At 50.4% G+C, this 22395-nt stretch overlaps 2 protein-coding genes across 2 annotated transcripts; both read right to left on the bottom strand.

Moving 5' to 3' along the window:
* Window positions 1-5776: 5776 nt before the first annotated feature.
* LOC128850856 (acrosin-like) lies at window positions 5777-8979 on the bottom strand (the record flags this gene model as incomplete). Its single annotated transcript, XM_054055869.1, has 2 exons — window positions 5777-8684; window positions 8878-8979. Coding segments are annotated over 2 exons (558 nt in total), but the record flags the coding sequence as incomplete, so codon positions are not given.
* A 4212-nt stretch (window positions 8980-13191) lies between these two features.
* LOC128850846 (olfactory receptor 14J1-like) lies at window positions 13192-14172 on the bottom strand. The gene has a single exon (XM_054055860.1). It carries the CDS (start codon window positions 14146-14148, stop codon window positions 13192-13194), a length of 957 nt encoding a protein of 318 aa, XP_053911835.1. The 5' UTR covers window positions 14149-14172.
* Between the last annotated feature and the right edge of the window lie 8223 nt (window positions 14173-22395).

Consider the following 22395-nt stretch of genomic DNA (forward strand, 5'->3'; position numbering starts at 1 on the left):
AGTGTTCTAGCCCCAGCTAGGGGCCTGCGGGCACTGAGCACGGCAGGGATCCAAGCCAGGGGTCTGGAAATGGGGCTGTGTGCCAAAAAGGGGTCTCGTGGCACCAAAGATGGGATTTCTGGCCCCCAAATCTGTGTTCTGGCCTCAAAAATGGCACTTCTGGCCCTAAAATTAGTGTACTTGCTCCAAAATGGGTGTTGTGGACCCCTCAATATCCATGTTCTCTCCCCAAATATCACTATTCTGGCCCCAAAAATCAGTGTTCTGATGCGAAATATCGGTGCTCTGGACCAGAACAAGGTGTTCTGACCTCAGAAATCAACATCCTGCCCCCAAAATGGGAGTTCTGGCCCCCAAATCAGTGTTCTCTGTACAAAAATGGGAGTTCTAGCTCCAGAAGTCTGTATTCTGGCCCCAGAAATGGGAGTTCTGCTCCCAACAATTTTGGTTCAGACCCCAAGAATGAGAGTTGTGGCCCATCCAGAGGGCTGTGGACACTTAGAAAAGCAGGGATCAAAGGCCGGGGTCATGGAATGGGGGCTCTGGCCCCAAAATGGGTCTTCTGGCCCCCAAAATTGGAGTTCTCCTGCTAAAAATCAGTGTTCTAGCCCTGAAAATCTGAGTTCTGGCCCCAAGAATAGGTGCTCTGACCTAGAAATGGGTGTTCTGGCCCCCAAAATCCATGTTCTGCCCCAAAAATCAGTGTTCTGGCCTCAAAAATGGCACTTTTGGCCCTAAAAGTTAGCGCACTTGCTCAAAATGGGTTTTCTGGTCCCCTCAAAATCCATGTGCTGTCCCCAAAAATGTGTGTGCCATCCCTAAAAAATCACTATTCCTGCCCCCAAAATCAGAGTTCTGACACCAAATATTGGTGCTCATGATCAGAACAAGGTGTTCTGACCTCAGAAATCAACGTCCTGCCCCCCAAAATGGGAGTTCTGGCCCCCGGAATCAGTGTTCTGTCCACCAAAATGGGAGTTCGAGCTCCAAAAGTCTGTATTGGGGCCCCAAGAATGGGAGTTGTGGCCCAGCCAGAGGGCTGTGGAGACTGAGGAAAGCAGAGATCAAAGGCAGGGCTCTGGGAATGGGGGCTGTGTCCCAAAATGTGCCTTCTGGCCCCCAAAATGGGAGTTCTGATCCCCAAATCAGTGTTCTAGCCCTAAAAATCTGAGTTGTGGCCCCCAAAAGGTCAGCAAGTGGGGTGAGCGTCATTATTTATGAATTTCAACAAAGTCTCATACATCAGACGGTGGGAGTGCAAACAAAAGAAGGTGCAATTGTTCGCTCAAAACATAGTTCAGTTTTAGGAAAAGAAACGAGCTGAGTTTCTGCAACTCCAGCGAGTGAGACTGGAAAAAATAAGACACTGGTAGAGAATGCCAGCCAATAATCTGGTGTTTGCACTGTAGCATTGGAAATGCAGGAGCATTGACAGCTCAACGAGGTCATTTTGACAGTAGTAATTCCTAAGGTGTGTTTACCCAGTCTGTTTCTATCCAAACACTTGGGTGAACGGGGATGGTGTGAAAATGGTTACTTTGGTTCACAATATAAAATGAAATCTGGAAAAGCTTCTGGCCTTGCAGAGCAAATCATGGCTCGGGAAATGCTTACAAGCTTGGATTGATAAATGCCTTGCTTTTATAGGAATTTGTTTTCGTCAGTAGTTCTACATGCCCAAACCAAGACACGAAATCCCTGAGGATTTCCAAAGGAGCTACATCTGTGTCGGTTGGCTGGAACATTTTCCTGTTACAATGACTCAGTATCTGGGGTTTGTTTGATCTGCAGAGTAGAACTGGTACGATCATTGGAAAAAAACAATCTGGGAATTAGAAAGCCAGCCAAGTATTTATTTGTGTGATGGATCCTATGAATGTATTTGTCCAGACATGTGAATGGGTACTGCAATAGAAATGTTAGGTCATTGAGGGGGTCAGGATGCAAAAGATCTGAAATCCAGGCTTAGTATCTTTTCAGTCATTCTGTGCAATGTTTTCCTCTCATAGGATGAGAACAGTTTCACGTCTCCTGGCTAATTACAGTTTCAGTAGGGTTAAAATATCCTAAACCTCTGCAGCATGGATTCATGTGAAGTTGCTGTGCAGGTGACAAAGGCTTCGTTTGAGCTCCTTGTTCCATTGCCATGAGATAGAGGATTTCACTCCAGATGATACAGTACTGACCCCTGGGGATAATGCTCCAATCACTCTCACCAAATATATCCAAGGAGAATCCCCTCAAACATGCGAGACCAAGTAATTCACGCCAAGCTAAGCCTATTCCTCAGTTTTACGGCACCATAATTCTCAGCTGATGGATGTGTGAGTTTTCAGCATTAACCATTCTATCACAAGACTCCTGCTAAGGCTGCAAAATCAGTCCTGGGAAAGTTAGAGGATCTGAAATTTCAAGTTGCTGGTGGAGCTGGTGATTTGCTCACACAACTTCTTTCTGTCCCCTGGCACATACGTAGTAGAACATAACCTCTACATAATCATTTGCTGAGGATTTTTTAGAGGACTCTTCTTTCATTTTGTGCACTGAGTGGATGGTACTCGGGGAAGCAAGCAGATGGGTGATACTTCTTTTCACTTGTGCTCACACAGAGTTTTTCCTAAGATGACAGCTGCCTTGATTCTTAGCAAAGCCAGACTTTTTTCTTTCTTTCTTTTTTTTTTCCAAAGGACAGGTTTAAACTGTGATTTAAGAAAATTGGTTGTCCCCCCCCATGCTCTCGGGCTTTCTGAGCAGAACATGTGACATTTTTTTCCACAGGCTTTTCTTGTGTGGAGGGATCCTACAGAGCTCATAGAAATTACATCCTTGAAGGCCTTGTAGCACTCACCCCCAGCCTATGAATGTTAACAGCTGAACGTGCAAGAGTAATGAATCCCAGCTATGCCCAAGGATGTCTGCTCCACTCCTGGCAGTACTCTAAAGGCTCTTGGCAGGCTGGTGGGTATGCAATGAAAAGATACAGTGAATGACCGGGAAGGGGGGTGAGAGGAATGAGTAAGGCAAAAGCAATCTGAGGTGCCTCAGAAAATCTGTTGGTAGCGTCTGTGAATTGAACTGATCTCGTTCTGGCTTTGTGCCCCTTGTGGGGGCAGGGTTGGCTTTGGCCGGTGGGGTCCTCACCTCTGCCCCTCCCCCTTCTGCCCCCCCCCATCTGCCCTCTCCTCATGTCTTTCTGCCTAGCTATCCCTTTCTGCCTCCCAGCTCTTTCTGCCCCGTCTGCACCCTCACCCCTTTCTGCCCTCCATCCCTTTCTGCCCCCTTTTTGTCCCCTCATCCCTTTCTGCCTTCCCCTTTCTGTCCCCCCACCCCTATCTGCCCCCTCCTCACCCTTTTTGCCCCCCCATCCCTTTCTGCCTCCCTCATTTCTCCTCCCCACCCTTTCTGCCCCCCATCCCATTCTGCCCTCCGTTTCTGCCCCCCCATCGTTCCCAGTTCCCTCACTCCCCCCCCAATTTCCTTTCTCCTTGTCCCCAAAGATCCCTGCCCCGGCCGTTACTGACTTCTCCTTTCCTGGGGGCCCTTGCTGCTGTCGGGGTGGCCGGTCCTTAGCTGGGCCCCATAGATGAGCACTGAGCCCCATAGCTGGGTGATGAAGCCCAAATCTGGGTGCTGAGCTTCAAAACTGGGTACTGAGTCACACAGGTGGGTGTTAAGCCCCACAGAGGGGGGCTGAGCCCCACAGAGGGGTGCTGAGCCCCATACAGTGCCCATCTACAAGAAGGGTTGCAGGGAGGATCCAGGGAACTCCAGGCCTGTCAGTCTGACCTCAGTGCCGGGGAAAGTCATGGAACAGGTGATTTTGAATGCTATCACGAATCCCATGCAAGAGAAGCGGGTGATCAGGCCCAGTCAGCAGGGGTTCACGAAAGGCAGGTCTTGCCAAACTAACCTGATCACCTTCTATGGCAAAGTGACTCGACTACTGGATGAGAGAAGGGCTGTGGCTGTACTCGTCAGGAAAGCCTTGGACACAGTTTCTCACAGCATTCTGCTTCAGAAACTGTCAGCCTCTGGCCTGGACAGGCGCACACTCTCCTGGGTGGAAAACTGGTTGGATGGCCCAGAGAGTGGTGCTCAATGGAGTTAACTCCAGCTGGAGGCCAGTTACAGGTGGGGTTCCTCAGGGCTCGGTACTGGGTCCAGCCCTGTTCAATGTCTTTATCAATGACCTGGATGAAGGCATTGAGTGCACCCTCAGCAAGTTTGCGGATGACACTAAGCTGGGAGGAAGTGTGGATCTGCTGGAGGGTAGGGAGGCTCTGCAAAGGGATCTGAACAGGCTGGACTGCTGGGCCGAGGCCAATGGCATGAGGTTCAACGAGGCCAAGTGCCGGGTGCTGCACTTGGGGCACAACAACCGTATGCAGTGCTACAGACTGGGGGAAGAGTGGCTTCCGGCAGCACCGGTGCCTGCCTTGCTCAGCAGTTCCCACAGCCCCCTGAGTGGAGCCAGAACTGCCATTTTAGGGGCCAAACCTGCCATTTTGGGGGGCAGGGTCCCATATGTTTTTGGCCAGAACACTAATCTTTGTGGCCAGAACAGCAGTTTTAGGACCAGAACACCACTATTTGGGGCCAGAAGTGCCATTTTTGAGGCTAGAAGACAGATTCCGGGGGCCAGACCTCCCATTTTTTAAGGCCAGAACACGCATTTTTGGGGCCAGAACACCCATTCTTAGGTCAGATCACCTATTCTTGGGGCCAGAACTGAGATTTTTAGGGCTAGAACACTCATTTTTTGGGATCAGAACTCCCATTGTGGGAGACCAGAAGACCCCTTTGGGGCCAGAGTCCCCATTTGCAGAGCCCTTGCTTTGATCTCTGCTTTTCTCGGTGTCCACAGCCCTCTGTCCAGGACAGAACTAAAATTTTGGGGCGCAGAACTCCCATTTTTGTGGCCAGAGCACCGAATTTTGGGGCCAGAACACCGAACTTTGGGGCCAGAACTCCAATTTTGGAATGCATGACATTAATTTTTGAGGCCAGAACACCTGTTTTTGTCCAAAGCACTAATATTTGGCATCAGAACACTGATTTTTGGGGCCAGAAAAGTGATTTTTGGGGATAGAGCACGCATATTTGGGGGAGTGGGGCAGAACACCCATTTTTGAGCAAGAGCACTGAGTTTTAGGGCCAGAAGTGCCATTTTTCAGGCCAGAAGACAGATTTTTGGGCCCAGAGCTCCCATTTTGGGGGCCAGAAGAGCCGTTTAGAGGCCAGAGCCCCCATTCCTAGACCCCTGCCTTTGATCTCTCCTTTGTTCAGTGCCCACAGACCCATGGTAGGGGTCAGAACACTGATTTTTGGGGGCAAAACCACCCATTTTTGCACAAGGACACCGACTTTTGGGCCAGAACACTGATTTTTTTGGGGGCCAGCACCCTTTCTTTTGAGGCCAGAATAGCAATTGTAAAGCCAGAAACCCCATTTTGGGGCAAGAGCACCAGGTTTTATGGCCAGAACACCAGTTTTAGGACCAGACCACCACTGTTTTGGGCCAGAACTCACATTTGGGGGACAGCACAGCGATTTTTGGGGCCAGAACTCAGATTTTCAGGGCTAAAACACTGATTTCTAGAATCAGAACTCCCATTTTGGGGGGCAGGATGTTCATTTCTGAGGTCAGAACACCTAGTTCTGCTCCAGAGCACCACTATTTGGCATCAGAACACTCACTTTTGTGGCCAGAAGAGTGACTTTTGGGGACAAAGCATGGATCTTGAGGGGTCCAGAACATGCATTTTGGAGCAAGTGCACTAACTTTTAGGGCCAGAAGTGCCATTTTTGAGGCCAGAAGACAGATTTTGGGGTCCAGAAATCCCATCTTTGGTGCCACAAGACCCCTTTTGGGGACTTGAGGTACTGAAAGGGGCTCCAGGAAAGCTGGGGAGGGGCTCTTGGCCAGGGAGGATGGGGATAGGATGAGGCAAAAGAGTTTTAAGCTGCAAGAGGGGAAGTTGTGATGAGATCTTAGGAAGAATGTTTAACCTGAACGGGATGGTCTTTGAGGTCCCTTCCAAAACAAACCCTTCTATGATTCCATGAGTCTCCACAGACCTCCAGCCCCTGTGTCCAGTGTTCCCTTCTTCCACTGCACTCTGTCTGCTCTTGGAGCAGGCACAGGTTCATCCTTTGGAGCCATTGTTTCCCTTTGTGTCCTCCTCTCTGCCTGCAGCATCATTGCGCAGGACCAGAAGACATGGAGACCTTGCCTTGCCCCGGAGACAGAAAGGGACTGAAGAAGAGTTTGGTACGAAAACCTGAGCTTTATTTCCAGAACAGAGACAAACAGATTCATAGGACAGCAAAGAATTGAACGGAAATAGAAACAGAATGGAATAGAACAGAACCATGACTGAATACAATCATAGAATACAATCAAATGGAATCCAAGCACATTGCAAACAAACAAATGTATTGGTGGGTGGTCTGAGGAGCGTGGGCAGGACCAACCAGGTCTGGGAAGCTGAGGCTGCCTTCGGAGCAGCAGGCATGGCCCCAGCAGGACATGGTGGTGGCACCATGCAGCCTGCCCTGCATCCCCTTCCCCCTGCTCCTCAGCCCTTGCCACCATGCAAGACCTGCAGCTGCTACTTCCGATGACGGCGTCGCCATCTGGGTCTGGACCCACTGGTGGAAGTATTGAGTAGAGGCGTTAGAACCCCGGCCGACGGGCTCTGGCACAGCCTTTCCCCCAGCTGGTCACTCCCACCAGCCAGAAGTGGTCGGCATGGAGATCTTGGCAGGCCAGAGGACCCCCGCTCTCCTCCTCCACAGAAGAAGAGATGATTCAGGGGGTGCTGGGGGCTCTGTCAGCGCCAGGGCTGGCTCCTGCTCTCTCCCGGCAGCTGCCAGAGCTGTGTTCCCTGCACAGAAAGGCTCTGCTCCGGTGCTGGAGCCGACAGAACGTGGTTGGGGAGGTGGCTGTGGGACTATAAGGCAGGGCTCTCTCTTTTCTCTGTGCAGGGACCCTGGCTGTGGGGCAGAGGGATGTTCCGGGCTTGGTGCCTGGACCTACGGGCTGTGGAGAACGTGGAATGGGCTTCATTGGCAGAGTCACAGGGCTGTGGGACGGGCTGGACGCTGAGCAGTTGGAGAACGGGAGGTGAGCTCAGGAGCGTTGGGGAGCCAGTGGTGGGAGGAAGACTTGCTGAGCGAGGCAGGCAGCGGTGCTGCTGGGGCAGGACTGGGATCGTGTTCCTACCTGGCAGGTGTCGATGCCGCCCTGTGGATATCCCACACAAAGGTTTTGGGAGTGGATGCCCCTGCGGTACCACCCGCTGCTGTTGCAGACTTGGGTGTCGATGAGGAGGACTTGGGCCTCCTGCAGCACAGGGGGTGTTCCAGGAGCTGTGGGCAAGACAGGAATGAGTACCCGGCAGTTGCTTCCTGTCCCCATCCTCCCTTCCCTGGTGCTTGGCTTTGTATCCATAGAGGCAGCATGGTGTTTCCCTTCCACCCTGCTTTGGTTCACAGCTTATTGCCATCTCCCCAGAGGCAGACGTCCTCCCAGGCTGATGTTGGCTCTCCCTCTTGCTGTCAGGACCCCCAGCCCCTCTCCCCAGTGTTCCCAGCTTGCTCCAGGACAATAAAACACATTTAAAGAACTCCCATCTGGCCGTGGTATCCCCCCAGCCAGATGGGAGAACATAGCAGTTTCACAGCTCCCAGAGTCGCAGGGAGAAATCGGGCACGCAGGCGCGCTGCACGTAGGGGCTGCACTGGAGAGGCTCGTGGAGTTCCATCAAGGAGATGTCATTTGCCATGGTGATGTTGTTATAGCCTTTGTGATCCAGGATCCGCTTCACATAGCCCACTTGGACCTCAGGGCCCTCCTGAGCCAAGTTGTTGATACCGGCCACCACATGCCACGCTGGGACATTCCTGGAAGGTGAATGGAGAAAAAGGGACTGAAGAAGAGTTTGATGTGAAAACCAGGAGCTTTATTTCTGGAACAAAGACTCATAGAAGAGCAAAGGATTGAATGTGTGAAGGGGGTAAATTGAATTCATGCCAGAAAATGCCGTGTAATGCCTGTTGGTGCACGACCTGCAAAATAGCGTTACAGATGACAGGGAAGAAGGCCTGCAGGGATGATTCGAGCCTGAGTAGATGTCTTGAGCTCCTAAGGAGGCATGGAACAATAGCAGGACAATTTGCAGTTTAACTTGATAACGATCATGAAAAACACGTTCAAGAAACTGAGCTCAAAGTGTTCGGACGCCCAGCCCACCTGCCCAGGGTTCCCAGCTTGCACCCAGGATAGAAATACTTTTGGGGAACTCACATGTGGCCGTGGTGACGCCCCCGCTGCTAACAGAACAGTTTCTCAGCTCCCAGAGTCGCAGTGAAAAGTCGGGCACACAGGTGAGCTGCACGTAGGGGCTGCACTGGAGAGGCTCGTAGAGTTCCATCAAGGAGATGTCATTCGCCTGAGTGGTGTTATCATAGCCTTGGTGAACGATGATGTGTCTGATGTAGCGCAGTTGTGTTTCTGGGCCCATATCAGTTAAGGAGGTGGTACCGGCCACCACGCGCCACGCTGGGACATTCCTGGAAGGCAGATGGAGAGAGGGCTGAGAGGGAGCAGAGGTACGCGCTGGAGCAACCCAGCAGCTCCTTGCCTCCTGCTTCCCATGGAAAGAGGAAAGCTTGTGGGGCATCTATGCCCTAACATGCCTGAGCCACAAGGACTGTGGAGATGGCGGCATCTGGGATGCAGTGGCACGACCCCAGCCTTTTTCTGGGTGCACTGCAAGGAACCGGGCTGGGAATCTCCCGTGATGCTGTGCGCTGGGCCTATGCCGGGGTTTTGGGGATCTCCCTGTTCCCTGCTCCTCCTTACTGGGTGTCGACGAAGCAGTGGGCTGCGGTCAGCACCCACTGCGGGTGGATGAGGGACCCTCCACACACATGTGAGATGTGCGTCTCCCAGACCTTCTGCACGCTCACAATCCATGGCCAGGTGTTGGGAAATGGTTAAGTGAACAAGGACATGATTCAATAGAAAAGCTTTGTGAGACACGTATTGTATAAATGGAAACCTTGTTAAACTCTGAGTGTGGGTACGGACTAAAAGAACAAGAAGGCATGCAAGGAGGAATCTCTAAGAAGAAACTTCTGAAGGACAAGCGAATCTTTCCCAAGGGAACAGGATGGAGCACCGAGCCCAACTGCAACTGTAATATAACTGCAAGAAGATAAACAGAGCTCGAAGTAGCAACATAGCAATAATGAATTAACAAGGGACAATGAATTAATAAACAAACAGTTTTAGTAACTAATCATGTATAAACTATAACAAAGCACAAAGCACAGAGCATCTTTTGAATGTTAAGGTATATAATCCGGGTTGATTTTGAATAAAGTCGAAGCTTGCTTTATCACTCACACTGAGTCGTCCGCTTGCTTCCCTCGCCCGTCGCATCTGCTGTCACGAAGCCTCTTATTTTCAAAATTTCTCGGCACAAACTGTATAAGCAGTCCTATTTAGTTCACCTCTTACAACTGTTCCTGCACAGTGCTTTGAGGGTGGGTTCAGGGTTGTCATGGGGAAAGGGGGAAAGGATGGAACATTTTGAATGTGTGTCCCAGAAAAAAGGAAGGAAAGCACCATACTTGGGAAAACGGCTCCAGGCAGGGATGAGAAACCCTCTTCCCAGTGAAGTCCATATTGATGGTGCCATGCTTCTGTGAGTATTACAGAGCGCTCTTATAACTCCCTACAAGTGTTTCTCAATTAATTTGCACGATAAAGGTATGATTTGTATCCTCCACGTCATTCCACTGGTGCAAAAAGTAGAGGTCCTTACACAGAACAACCTGTCCAGATTGCAGAGAAAATATTCTCATCCTTTAAAAAGCTTTCAGCCTCATCTGTGCTCCCCACAACTAAGTTGCTTGCGTCCTTGAAGAGTGGCTGTTCAGAGTCCCGGGATGCTGAGGACGTGCCCCTATAATTTAGTTTATAGGAGCTGATCTGCTATTTAATCTGGTGTGTGCTGACCTCTGGTGGCAAAAATATCCATAGGAATTACATCTATTTCACTACAGGTTAGAAACGTGAGTTTTCCTCTTACAAGGAGGTAACAGTAAAGCAGCAGGACAGGGACCAGAGGCTGGCAAGAAACCCCACCCTGGAGGTGTGCAGGGCCAGGTTGGATGGGGCTTGGGCAGCCTGATTTAGTGGGATGTGCCTGCCTATGGCAGGGGGGTTGGAAGTAGATGATCTTTAAGGTCCCGTCCAACCCTAACTATTCTATGATTCCATGAAAACAAGGTAAAGGTGGCTCTGACGCTGAGCAAATCTGGATGTGTTTCATTAATCCGAAGGACCAAGCCCTGATCCCATTAACTGAAAGGCCAAGCCCTGACCTCCAGCCCTTAGGAAGGGACGTTCTGTCCCTCACTCAGTCCTCATGGCTCTTCCTGGGGCAGTGGAATGTGGAGATGGGCAATGCCAAGGGCAGGACCCTGGAAAAACACCTCCTGAGAATGGACAAGGAGGCAATGAGGCCCCAGGGCTGGAAGTATTTGTCATCTCCTCATAGGCATCCATGGCAGAGAGGACAGCCACCACCAAAGTTATGAAAAGGCTGCTCTGGTAGGGAGCTTTCAGCTTTTCCACATCCCTCTGTCCTCTCCACAACATGCTGTCCCACAGTGTTGCATCACCTGTGCCTCTTGCCCTGCAGGCTGCACTCATCTCCCCGGCTGCCCCACCTTGCTGTCACCTTCCTTTGCTGAGGTCTCTCTGTCCTCCCCGGCTCTCGCTTGACACACAAAGCCCTGGGCTGATCCAGACTCCTTCTGGATGACTTGTGGCACCACAGCACTGCCCTTTGAGTGATATTTCTGTCTCCTGTTGTCCAGCCTGGACCTCCCCAGCTACAAGTTTTAGCATTATTTCTTTCTCCTGCCATTTTCCACTATGCAGAAAAGCTCCACCATCTCTGAAACCACCCTTGAAGCACTCTCAGGCGAATCCTACGGTGTCTGCAGCCTCCACACCAATGAGCCCAGAGGCCACTGGTCATACGCTTGAGGTCTCCAAACGCCATCCTGGGAGGCCTCTGGGCACTCTCCGGGGTGTTTGCAGGTGAACTCATAGTGGTCAGAGGCCAAGAAAGACTTTTTCCCAAAGCCTGTGTTGGCAGGACGAGGGGCAATGGCTTTGAACTGGAAGAGGGGAGAATTAGATTGGATGTAAGGAAGAAACATTTTACAATGAGGATGTCAAGGAATCGGAACAGGTACCCAGAGAAGTTGTGGATGTCCCATCTCTGGAAGTGTCCAAGGTCAGGAACTTTGAGCTAAAGCGAGAAAACCGATTCAGTTCTAGCTCAGACCGGAACAAACCAGTATGGACTAAGAGATGGAGATTGCCCATGGCACATGGCTATGTATGAGCTTGGGATTGCATTGTAATCATAGTAAAGCTTTAGGCACGTGGACAGAGCGGTTGAACAAATCACTTTAACAGCTTTAGTATATGAACACAGCCTGATAGATAACAAAAAATATAAAGAGGCCAGTAAAACAATAAAGTTTGGCTTTTGCTCACAATCTTTTGAATGTTGTGTCCATCCCAACAACGACACCTATCTTTCCATATTTGGTTTCTACCGGTATATTCCCTACCTGCATTTCCTTCTCTCTGCACTTGGGGTTTGACTGCGAACACCTTTCTTGTCCTTCAAGGGCCTGGAAATGCCTGCGGGACGTTTGCCACCCACATCTGCCTTTTCCAAGGACCCCAGAACTGCTCTGATTGCTCTGGCACCTTTGAGAGCACATTCAAGGGTCACAGGCAAGGGTGATGCAGCAGGCAGAAACATTTGCACTGAGCCTGTCCAAGGCAGGTGAGATGAATCTCCCTGGACCGGTGGGGTTTTTCCTGGAGGCACACACAGAACTGCCAGGGTTCTGTCAGGAGTCCACATCTCAGCTGGCCTCGTGGACTCCTCATGCACCCAAGGATATTCACCAAGTTTTCACCATTTACACACAAAGGCAAGAGTCACAGGGATTCTCTGCACTCCCAGAGAATCAGATGCACTCAGACCTGTGGTGTATCCCACCACTCTGTACTTGTCTGAGATGCCTCATGTCATGAGGAATGGACACAGAGACCTCAGTTCAAGAAAGCACATCCCAGTGCTACATTGAGGCACTTACACTTGGGATGTTGATCTCAACACAATGTGACTTTGAGAAACTGTCTCACAGACCTTCATGGAACTCAAGGAAGAGCTGTTTGTGTTCTCTTGGGTTCATCTCACCTCACACACGTGACGTACATGCTCACATCTTGTCTGAACAGTGTGAACTTTGAATCTGAGCTCCTCGTTCTGTGTCCTTTCAGGGAGGGACAAAGAGTATCTCCAAGCTGGAGAGAGAGGGCAGTGCTGGGAATGGTGGTTTTGAGGGGCTACTCCAGGATGATTGCCTTGGGACAGGTTCTGTGTGTGCTACAGCGCATATGGGCACAGACCAGACCCTGTCCTGAAGATCTCCCAGAGGAGGCCTGGATGTGAAAGACAACTATAGCCTTCCCAAACCCATCACACCTGCAGTGTTTATCTTTACACTGGTGTTTTCATCAGTGGCTCAGGTTCTTGGACAAACCCCAAAAGAAACCCTAAGACCTCAGTGCAGGCCTGAGGAGATCTCCTCTCTTTGTGGAAAGGCTGTTGTGGAGGCAGCTCTGTCCCACAAGTGCCCTCTGCCTGTCCCTGCCTGCGGGCACAGCACTGCCACGCAGCACCGCTGTGACCAAGCTCAGAGCCCTCAGGCCTTCCAGCAAGGCAAGGGATGAGGAGGAGAGTGTGGAAGTGGAGAGAGAACAGCTCTGGGAGATCAAGTGCTGGTGCCTGGCAGTGCTGCCGTGCGGGGGCTCTTTTCCCCTCCACCCATGACCACAGGAACTGTCTCAAGAGCTCCAAAATAGACTTGGAGGAAAGAGATCAGGAAAGAAAAGTCCTTGAATATCCCTTTATTTTGTTGAAACACACAGAGAGCACAGCTCCTCATTTACACAAACAATCAGTGAGAAAAGAGAAGATGACAGTGAATAAAATAGAAGGATAACGTTATCCCTATTAAAAACCAGCAACACCAATACCAAATACCGAAGTTGGTCTCGGCCTGCTGTGAGTTGCAGGATAACTGCTATGCAGAAGGTGATGAGCAGTTCATTGCTTGAGAGAACCATCCAGTTATCAGTTTCCACACTGCATCCTTGAGCTGCTGGTTCCTCAAGCTGTAGATGAGGGGGTTCAATGCTGGAGGCACCACTGAGTATAGAACTGACACCACAAGGTCCAGGGATGGAGAGGAGATGGAGCGGGGCTTCAGGTAGGCAAACCCTGCAGTGCTGATAAAGAGGGAGACCACAGCCAGGTGAGGGAGGCACGTGGAAAAGGCTTTGTGCCGTCCCTGCTCCGAGGGGATCCTCAGCACAGCGCTGAAGATCTGCACATAGGACACCACAATGAAAACAAAACAGCCAAAAACTAAACAGGCACCGAACACACTGATCCCAGCTTCCCTGAGGTAGGAGTGTGAGCAGGAGAGCTTGAGGATCTGAGGGATTTCACAGAAGAACTGTTCCACAGCATTGCCCTGGCAGAGGGGAAGGGAAAATGTATTGGCCGTGTGCAGCAGAGCACTGAGAAACCCAGCGCCCCAGGCAGCTGCTGCCATGTGGACACAAGCTCTGCTGCCCAGGAGGGTTCCGTAGTGCAGGGGTTTGCAGATGGCAACGTAGCGGTCATAGGACATGATGGTGAGAAGAGAGTATTCTGCTGCAATGAAAAACAGAAAGAGAAAGACTTGAGAAGCACATCCTGTGTGGGAGATGGCCCTGGTGCTCCAGAGAGAATTTGCCATGGATTTGGGGACAATGGTAGAGATGGAACCCAGGTCAAGAATAGAGAGGTTGAGTAGGAAGAAGTACATGGGGGTGTGGAGGCGGTGCTCACAGGCAATGGTGGTGATGATGAGGCCATTGCCCAGGAGGGCAGCCAGGTAGATGCTGAGGAAGAGCCAGAAGTGCAAGAGCTGCAGCTCCCGTGTGTCTGTGAATGCCAGGAGGAGGAACTGGGTGATGGAGCTGCTGTTGGACATCTGCTGCCTCCGTATATGAAGCACTGAACATGAAGAAGAATATAGTGACAAAGCCATTTAACACAATACACACAGCCCCAGTGTTATAATTTTACAGTTAAAACAGTCTCCAACGTGAAAGAGAGAGAGAGGGTTATTTACAGTTCTCTCCCATATTGGCTTGAGATTTTCATAGATGTCAAAACCCCTCAATATTTATGTGCATTCAGGGACAACAAAGCAATTCCTGCGAGGTGAGGGCATTGCCTGTGGCTCAGTGCAGAGGGAGGGGAGCTGCTCTGTCCCTCACTCTTGTTCCCAGCTGCTCTGGACTTGCACCTTTCTGAGATGAAGGGGGATCACATTCCCATGGTACCCTGAGAAGCCACTGCTGAGAGCAGAGGGATCCACCTCACACCACTCAGTGTCTCACCCTTTCCTAAGGTCTCAGCCCCTGCTGTCAGCCCAGGACACACACGGCTCATTTCACAAACCCGGCAGCATTTCCTTGGCTGTAGCTTCCCTACGCTTCTCCACAGGTCTTTCAGGTAACACCAAGATGTGACAGGACAGGTTTGCATTCTGGAGGGAAGCTCACAGCTTGGAAGGACACCTAAGGAGAAAGCCAAGAGTCATTTGATGGCATTTGACGAGGAGGGATTGAAGTCCTTCCCCAGCCCCACTGACTGCATTGCCCACAGCCTCACAGCTCAGAGCAAAGCTGGGACACGGGTTCCCATGGACACAATGGCAGGAAAGGAGCCACCAGGGCAGTGAGTGACTCCACAGCTGCAACTCCCATCCCCAGAGAGCCTGGCAGCGAGAATGAGAGAACAACAGCAAGAACAGAGACAAGGGGAGAAACAGGGAGAAAGAGAGTGAGGGTCTGGCTGTAAGAGGCCAGGGCAGAGGCAGCCGGGCACACAGACAGTGTTCCCCTTCCCCAGCTGTGCTCACCCCCTCCCAGACACCAACCTTGCCGGGCAGTTGCTCTCAGCCCCTGTGCTCTGGAGAGGGCACTGGAGCTGTGGCTGCAGAGGAGGGGGTTCAGCCCTGGAGCCCAGAGCCCTGAGGGCAGAGGCTTTGCTGGGTGGGAGAGGAGGCCAGGGGGCTTGCTCAGAGGAAGGGGCTGCCCTGCAGGGGAGCACACAGAGCTTTAGGAGTCCTGCCTCCCACAACATCTCTGTTTTAAATTCCCTCGCATTCCCTGATCCTGTTCCTGGTGCATGGAGAATTCTGTCCTTGGAACTGTTTCCCTGTCTCCTGTTCTTACCCTCCTTGCAGAACCCATTCCAGACTCTGGGAATTCCCCTAAAGGAACCTTCTGCTTTGCAGGGCTCTGCCTGGTCACATGGTCTGTTTGAAAGTTCCAGAGGAGAAAAGAGCCTGGTGGGTCCAGCAGAGGTGACGATGCTGCTGTCCATAGGCATCAATGTGCTTTAGGAGAATTATTTCAGACCCGTTGTTCACTCACAGTTAAAGCTCAGTAGTCTCAGTGATTCGCTCATGCATCAGGACCTCTTCTTCCATTACTTTCTCCAAATTCCCCAGGAGCAGAAACTGAAAAGAAAGAATTAGGAAAACTCGTTAACTTCAATGTCCTTCCCTTTGAAATGTCCCCTCAGAATCACCCGGGGGTGATTTGGAACTGTGAGCAGACCCGATCCATGCAGCAAACTCTGAGCAGCAAAATGACCCTCTCCTGCCAGGAGGTGCTTCTTGCAGCCACAGCTTCTCCCTGCAGCACAGTGGGGGTCTCCCCGGGCAGGCTGAGCGCTGACTCCCGGACGTGGCAGAGCCTCTTCCAGCACACAGACCCCTGTGGTGCAGGGACCCTGCTCTGAACGACAGCCCGGGGCACCCCTGGCTGCACCCCCTGCCTTCACAGCCCTTCCAAAGTGCCTCACAAGAGCCCCTCCTCACACATCCCATGAGCTGGGGGCTGTGCCAGCTTGAGGAGAGCCCACCAGGATCTACACCTGCATTGCCCTGCACCCAGACTCACCGTGTCCAGGACTGCCAAGGTTACTCCTCCAGTCAGCTCTCAGTCATCCTCCCACTCCTGACCATCTTTAAGCTCTCTCTGCCTCGATCATCCCTCCAAGAATCCCTGGGAGTGCCCTCAGCCCTGCTGGGCTTTGCAGAGTTCCTGGGCAGAGCATGAGCTCCCTCCGTGCCAGGAGCCCAGCCCAGCTCAGCAGCAGAGGAGCAGCCCAGGGCATTGTAATGACCCCTCTGGTGGGTTTGATGCCGAGTCCATGAACCTCAGACCCTGAGAGGAAGTGGGACAAACTTCTCCAGAAGTAAAACTCAAATTCAAGCTCCAAAGTTTCTTGTTGTGTTAATGGGTCCCACTGAGGGCACTGCTGAGAAAGCATCTCCAGGGCCCCGTTAGAGCAGGAAAGTGGAGGCAGTGATGAAAGGTTGGGAAAAGCAAGGGAAAGGTGGCTCTGATGCTGAGTCAACCTGGATGTGTTTCAAGAATCCAAAGGGCCAAACCCTGACCCCAGCCCCTGGTCATGGAGATCCTGTCCCTCACTCATTCCTCAGGTCTCATCCTGGGACAGTGGCATGTGGGGATGTGCAATGCCAAGGACAGGACTGTGGGAAGAACCCCTCTCAGGCTCCTGGGTGGGGATGAGGAAGCCATGAGACCCTGATGCTCTAAGGATGAGGTGTTTCCTCCTCCACAATGCACTGAGAGCAAGTGGTGATTTGGCATCTCTCAAGCAAGCATCAATTAGCAATTATCCCTCATTGAACAGCATCATTTGGAAGGAGTAAAAAAGAAAGATGATCAAAATCTGTAGATTGGAGTAGAAAACTCAGTTTCGTATCAAAAAGAGCTGGAATGTTCAGAGATGAGTGTCTGATATAGAGCTCACAGGGGACAGATTTGTTAGCGGGGCTTTGGGAAGAATAGCTGACAAATTTTTGCAAGGAAAGGAATCTGACGGAGTGGATTCTTGATGGATGAGGAATTAAATACTGACAGAAGTAACGTCCTCTCAGTGAGATGACGGGAGGGTGATGAGCTCCCCAGGAACTCAAACCCAAACTTAAACCGTTCCGGAGCCCTCACTCGAATCCGCACCCAAATGCTGACTAATACACATCTAGCCCTTACCCTACCCCATCTTCCCAGGCCAACAGCACCAGTGGGACCACACCAGTAATTTCACATCATTCCAAGGTTACCATGGTAACAATGTCAGAAAAAAAACCCAGATGTGTTTCTAGAGGCAGCACAACTGGGGTTGATGAGCATCCTCCTATCACCTTGTCATTCCAGATCAAGATGTGGGAGCATAAGGAACTGCCCACTGGTTCCTCATGATCTGCAGGTGCCACTCTGTGCCACCCAAGTCAGACTTTTGGGTCAAATGGACCACTTTTCCATTCTTATTTACAACACTGACTGTGACAGACACCCAGGCTGTGGACAGGCAGTTCCTCATGCAGCAGCTCCTCTGACTCCTCTTTCTCCCCATACCGACAGTCCTACGTGTCTCACAGAAGGAATCACCCCACAGTGCCTGGATTTGCCCATGGTGGCTCCAACTCACGCTGTTGCCTCTTTGTAGCCTTTCTGCTTTGGGGATCCTGCTGGGATAAGGCCTCACTGTCCTGATCCTGGCTTTGTTGGACACCCTGATAGGACCGCCTGTATGGTGAAGGGTTTCAGAGAAGGAAATCAAGGACTGCCTGAGCCTCACCCAAGGGCAGGAAGGGTTGTTTGCGTTGGTGGCTGTTGCTGAAGGCTTCCTTGGTCAGAATCAGTCCTCCAGTGTTTTAGGCACTGGGGCCACACCAGGCTGTGCAAATGTAGATCCCCACAGTGGAGGGATGTGACTCAGTCCTTTTCAGCTCCCCAGGCATCTCCAGCCTAAGCTTTCTCTCCAGGCCCTTCTCTGAGGTGAACTGGAGCACAGACAGCATGAACAGTTGGTGTTTGACCTCCCAGAGCCACGTCCCTCTTTGCGCTGTCATTGGGCACAGTCAAGGGTTGGGACCCAGGGAGGGGGAGGTGCAGGGAAGCCTTTTCTCTTTCTGTAAATTAAACTCTGATGGAATTTCCTTATTTTCCGCCCAGAGCAGAGGTTGCCCAGAGCAGTGGAGGCTGCCCCATCCCTGGAGGTGTTGAAGGCCATGTTGGATGGGGCTTGAAGACTGTTTTCCAGTGGGAGGTGTCCCCGCCCATGGGCTTTGAGGTCCCTTTCAACCCAACCCATGCCATGGTTCTATGATTCTAACAGAGCCCTCAGCATGGCATCACTAAGACACAAGTGTAGGACAAATATGGGGACAATATTCCCAGTATGGACACCACGGACAACAATACGGGCACCGTGGTCCCCAGTGCAGGACCAGTGCTCCCAGTACAGACCACTAAGGCACCAGAATGGACACCGGTGTTCCCAGTATAGACACTGGAGACACCAATATGGACAATAATGGACACCAATATGGACAAGGTGGCCTCTGTGCTGGGAGCTGCCTGCGCCTTGCTCTGTGATGCTCTTGCTCTTTGATGTCCTGACTCTTTTATGACCTTCCTATGACACAAATTGTCTATGAAAATGTTATGACCAGACCCTACCATAAAGGACACTTCTCTATCCCTTCTATGAGCCGAACTTTCTGTGACTCAACTCTTCCAGGATCTCACTCTTCTGTAACACAACACTTGTAAAAATTGACCCATCTATAACCCAAGCTTTCTATGACCCAACTCTTCTCTTATTCTTCCATGACTTCCTATGGCCCGACTCCTCTATGACTCAATGTGACCCAACCATTCTGTGACCCATCTCTTACATGACCAGGCCATTCCATAACTCTTGCTTTCTTTGACCCAACCCTCTATGACTTGATTATCCTTTGATTCTTCTGTGATGTGAATTTCTAGGACCCAACTCTTCTATGGGCCAAATAATCTACGCTGTGACACCTCTGTGATCAGACACATCTATGACCACACTCTTCTATGACCCAGCTCATTTGTGACCCTATTATTAACTGAGACTTCTTTGACCTGACCCACTATGGTGTGTATCCTCTGAACTCCTATATAACCCAAATCTTATATAAGCTGCCTTTTCTATGACCCGGCACTTTTATGATGTAAACTTTCTATGACCCAACACTACCATGTACCTTCCAAACCAAACTATTCTATGAGCCGACTCTTCTATCACCTCACTCTTCAATTACTTCTCTATGTCTCAACTCTTCTAAAACCTGAGTCTTCTGTGATCCAAGGCACCTATGACTCAACTCTTCTCTGACCCTTCTCTATCTGACTTTTCTATGGCTTAAATATTCTATGACCAAACTCTTATATGCCCTGACAGGTCTTGCTATGACTTTTCTGTTCTCTGACTCTTCTATATCCCTTCCATGACACAATTCTTCTATGACTCTTCTATGAGTACACAGTTCTACAATTTGTCTACGACCCAAACTATCTCTGAACCAACTCTTCTCCGAACTAAACTTTCTATGAACTTTCTATAACCCAAAAAACCTTGGAAACCCCTAATAAAATTTCATACTTCAATGACCCAACTTCTCCATGACCCAAAAATTCTATGACCCTTTTATGACCTCGGTCTTCTATAACCTGAGACTTCTATGACCCAGCTCTGTTATCAGACTTCTATGATCCAACCAGGCTATGAGACCTCTGTGACCGAGCACTTCTATGAACCATCTCAAACCAAACTCTCCTGTTACTCCTCTATGACCCGACTCTTCTATGGCCTGACAATTCTCACAATGAAGAATTCTCACATTAAGTGTTCTTCTGTGACACAGCCCTTTTATGACCCTACTCTTCCATCATCCAACTCTTCTGCAACTCCATGGATCTGTGTGAAAGCCTTGGCATCTCACATAACTCTGCAAGCATCTCTTTGGAATTATATGGAATAAATGCACCAAATTCGATAAAACCAAGTGGGAATGTTATGACACAAATGTCATTCTAGCCAAAGCCAGATCTGCTTTCACAGGACCTGGGGGTCAGGGCTTGGCTTTTCTATTTCCTCAAGCATGGCCAGGCTTTTCTCAGCATCACAGCTGCCTGCACAGTGCCTTTGCCTGCCTGCAATCATGGCCTCCAATTATCGTCCCTAACGAGTCCCTGGGGAGGCTTTGTTAGTAACAATCCTCACTGAGACCAATTAATACTTCAAGATACTCTGAGTTCTGCTTTTAACTTCTTGAGATGTTTCTTCAGTCTCCTCTAAGAAGCTGAGGTTCAAGGACTCATCAGCAAATCCACTCTGGGTCTCATTAATATACAGAAAATCTTAACGAGTTCTTTCTTTTCTTCAGCTCTTCAAGCCTTGTACAGCTCCTTGGAGTCATTTCCCTTAGAGGTTAAAGAAGAAGATTTCAAAGTGCACTTAAGAAAAATATGTTTTAGTTTAAACATTGTATTTCAATACTTTTCAGAATCATTGAATGGTTTGGGTTGAAGGGTCCTTAAAGCCCAGCCAGTTCCACCCCCTTTGCCATAGGCAGGGACACCTCCCATTGCACCAGGATGCTCAAGGCCCCATCCAGCCTGGCCTTGAACACCTCCAGGCAGGGGCCATCCATAGCTTCCCTGGGAAACATTGGCCACTGCCTCACCACCTTCTTTGTGAACAATTTCTTCCTAATGTCTAATCCAAATCTTCTCTAAATCTTAAAGCCACTCCCTTAAAGCATGGCATCTGTGTTATGGGATCTGCCTGTGGTCAGTCAGGGTCAGCTGTCCTGGCCGTGTCCCCCTGACAACTTCTTGCCCACCCCCAGCCACTCACTGGGAGGGAGCAGAGGGAGCAACTCTTGATGCTGTGCAAAGGAGACAATCACTGCCCTCACTCTTCTGGCACCAGGACGATGCCACAGGACCCAAAGAGTCTCACCTTTCAAAAGGAAAATGGAGAAACTGGAGAGGATCTGGAGGAGGTCTGCCAGGATGGAGTTAAGGGCCCATAGCATGAGGTGTGAGGACACACTTCCGCCTCCCTCATGAGCCTCAGGGCAACCTGCTAAGTAGGACTCTACAACTTATGGTCTTAGAAAAACTTAGAGAATAAGAGAGCCCAGGTGATCCCTAATCCAATGCCCAGCTCCAAGCAGGGCCATCTCTGAGGTCAGACCAGGCTGCTCAGTCCATGTCAGCATCCGCAGAGAGACTTTAGACACCAACAAGGCACCGAGGCCATGATTAAAAGAAAGGATGTTGGCATTTGACCAAATCAATGAACACAGCTATTGGTCTTCCACAGCTCCTGTGACACCTGGGAACGTCCACCTTCTTGTCCGGTGGAGTGGGATCCTCCTGCCAGTCTCTTGGCCCATCTGCAGCCCATGAGGTGCTTTAGGCTGGAAACAGAATGCGAATACAATGACTTGGGAACTGTCAGCTTATTAGTTCAAAGATAGGCAGGCAGACACACCTCAGAGCTTCCAGGTTCTTGTGGAAGACTTAAGAGCTCCATGAAAGGAAGAGAACAGTTTTGAACAAACTTTGAATTTAGATCATTTTATGTGATGGCTCTGTTCCCCCTTTTCTGTCATTTGCACCCTGAAACCTCAACCTGCTTTTCTATATTGCCTCTCAGACCTGACCAGCTGATGAAAAGAAAGAAAGAAGAATGGTCCTAAGCCTTTGTGAGTCTCCTGGGTTCTGGCACTGGGATGGCTACAATGTCATTCCATTTTTAACCCCATAAAGAACCAAACTGGGAAGTGACTCTGCAAGTCTGACTCCACAAGGTCCATGGACAGGTCAGGCTGTGTCTGTGTCTGTGTTTGGAGACCCTCACACCTACAGCTCAGATCAAGCTGGAGATGTCAGTCAAACCTGTTCTCCTGGGCCATGGACAGAGGGGTGGGTGGAGGTCCAGGTGATGCTGGTCAGGGCCATGAAGGCCCATGGATGCTCTCAGGGCACTGACACTGCCCTATGGGTAGAGAGAAAGGAATGAACCACACAGAGTGTTAACCACAGATATGATGGGATCCCATGGAGAGGACCCACACTGGAGCAGTGGAGAGTGTGAGGAGGAAAGGAGCAGCAGAGATGTTCTTCACTAACTTTTAACCCCCACTTCTCCACCGTCCATGCTCCTCCTGGGGATGGGGTGGGCAGAGGAACTGGGAGCAAAGGAGTCATTTGAGCATAGGAGAAAGCAGGAGGGAATGGGCTTTAATATTTTGTCCTTGTTTCTCATAATTCAAACCTTTCTTAACTGGCAATAAATTAAATTA

The sequence above is a fragment of the Cuculus canorus genome, unplaced genomic scaffold, assembly GCF_017976375.1.
Source record: "Cuculus canorus isolate bCucCan1 unplaced genomic scaffold, bCucCan1.pri subtelo1, whole genome shotgun sequence".
Lineage (NCBI taxonomy): Eukaryota > Metazoa > Chordata > Aves > Cuculiformes > Cuculidae > Cuculus > Cuculus canorus.

Bases quoted from the DNA above. Each gene is read 5' to 3' on its own strand.
- LOC128850846 (XM_054055860.1), bottom strand. From the start codon at position 14,148: ATGTCCAACAGCAGCTCCATCACCCAGTTCCTCCTCCTGGCATTCACA.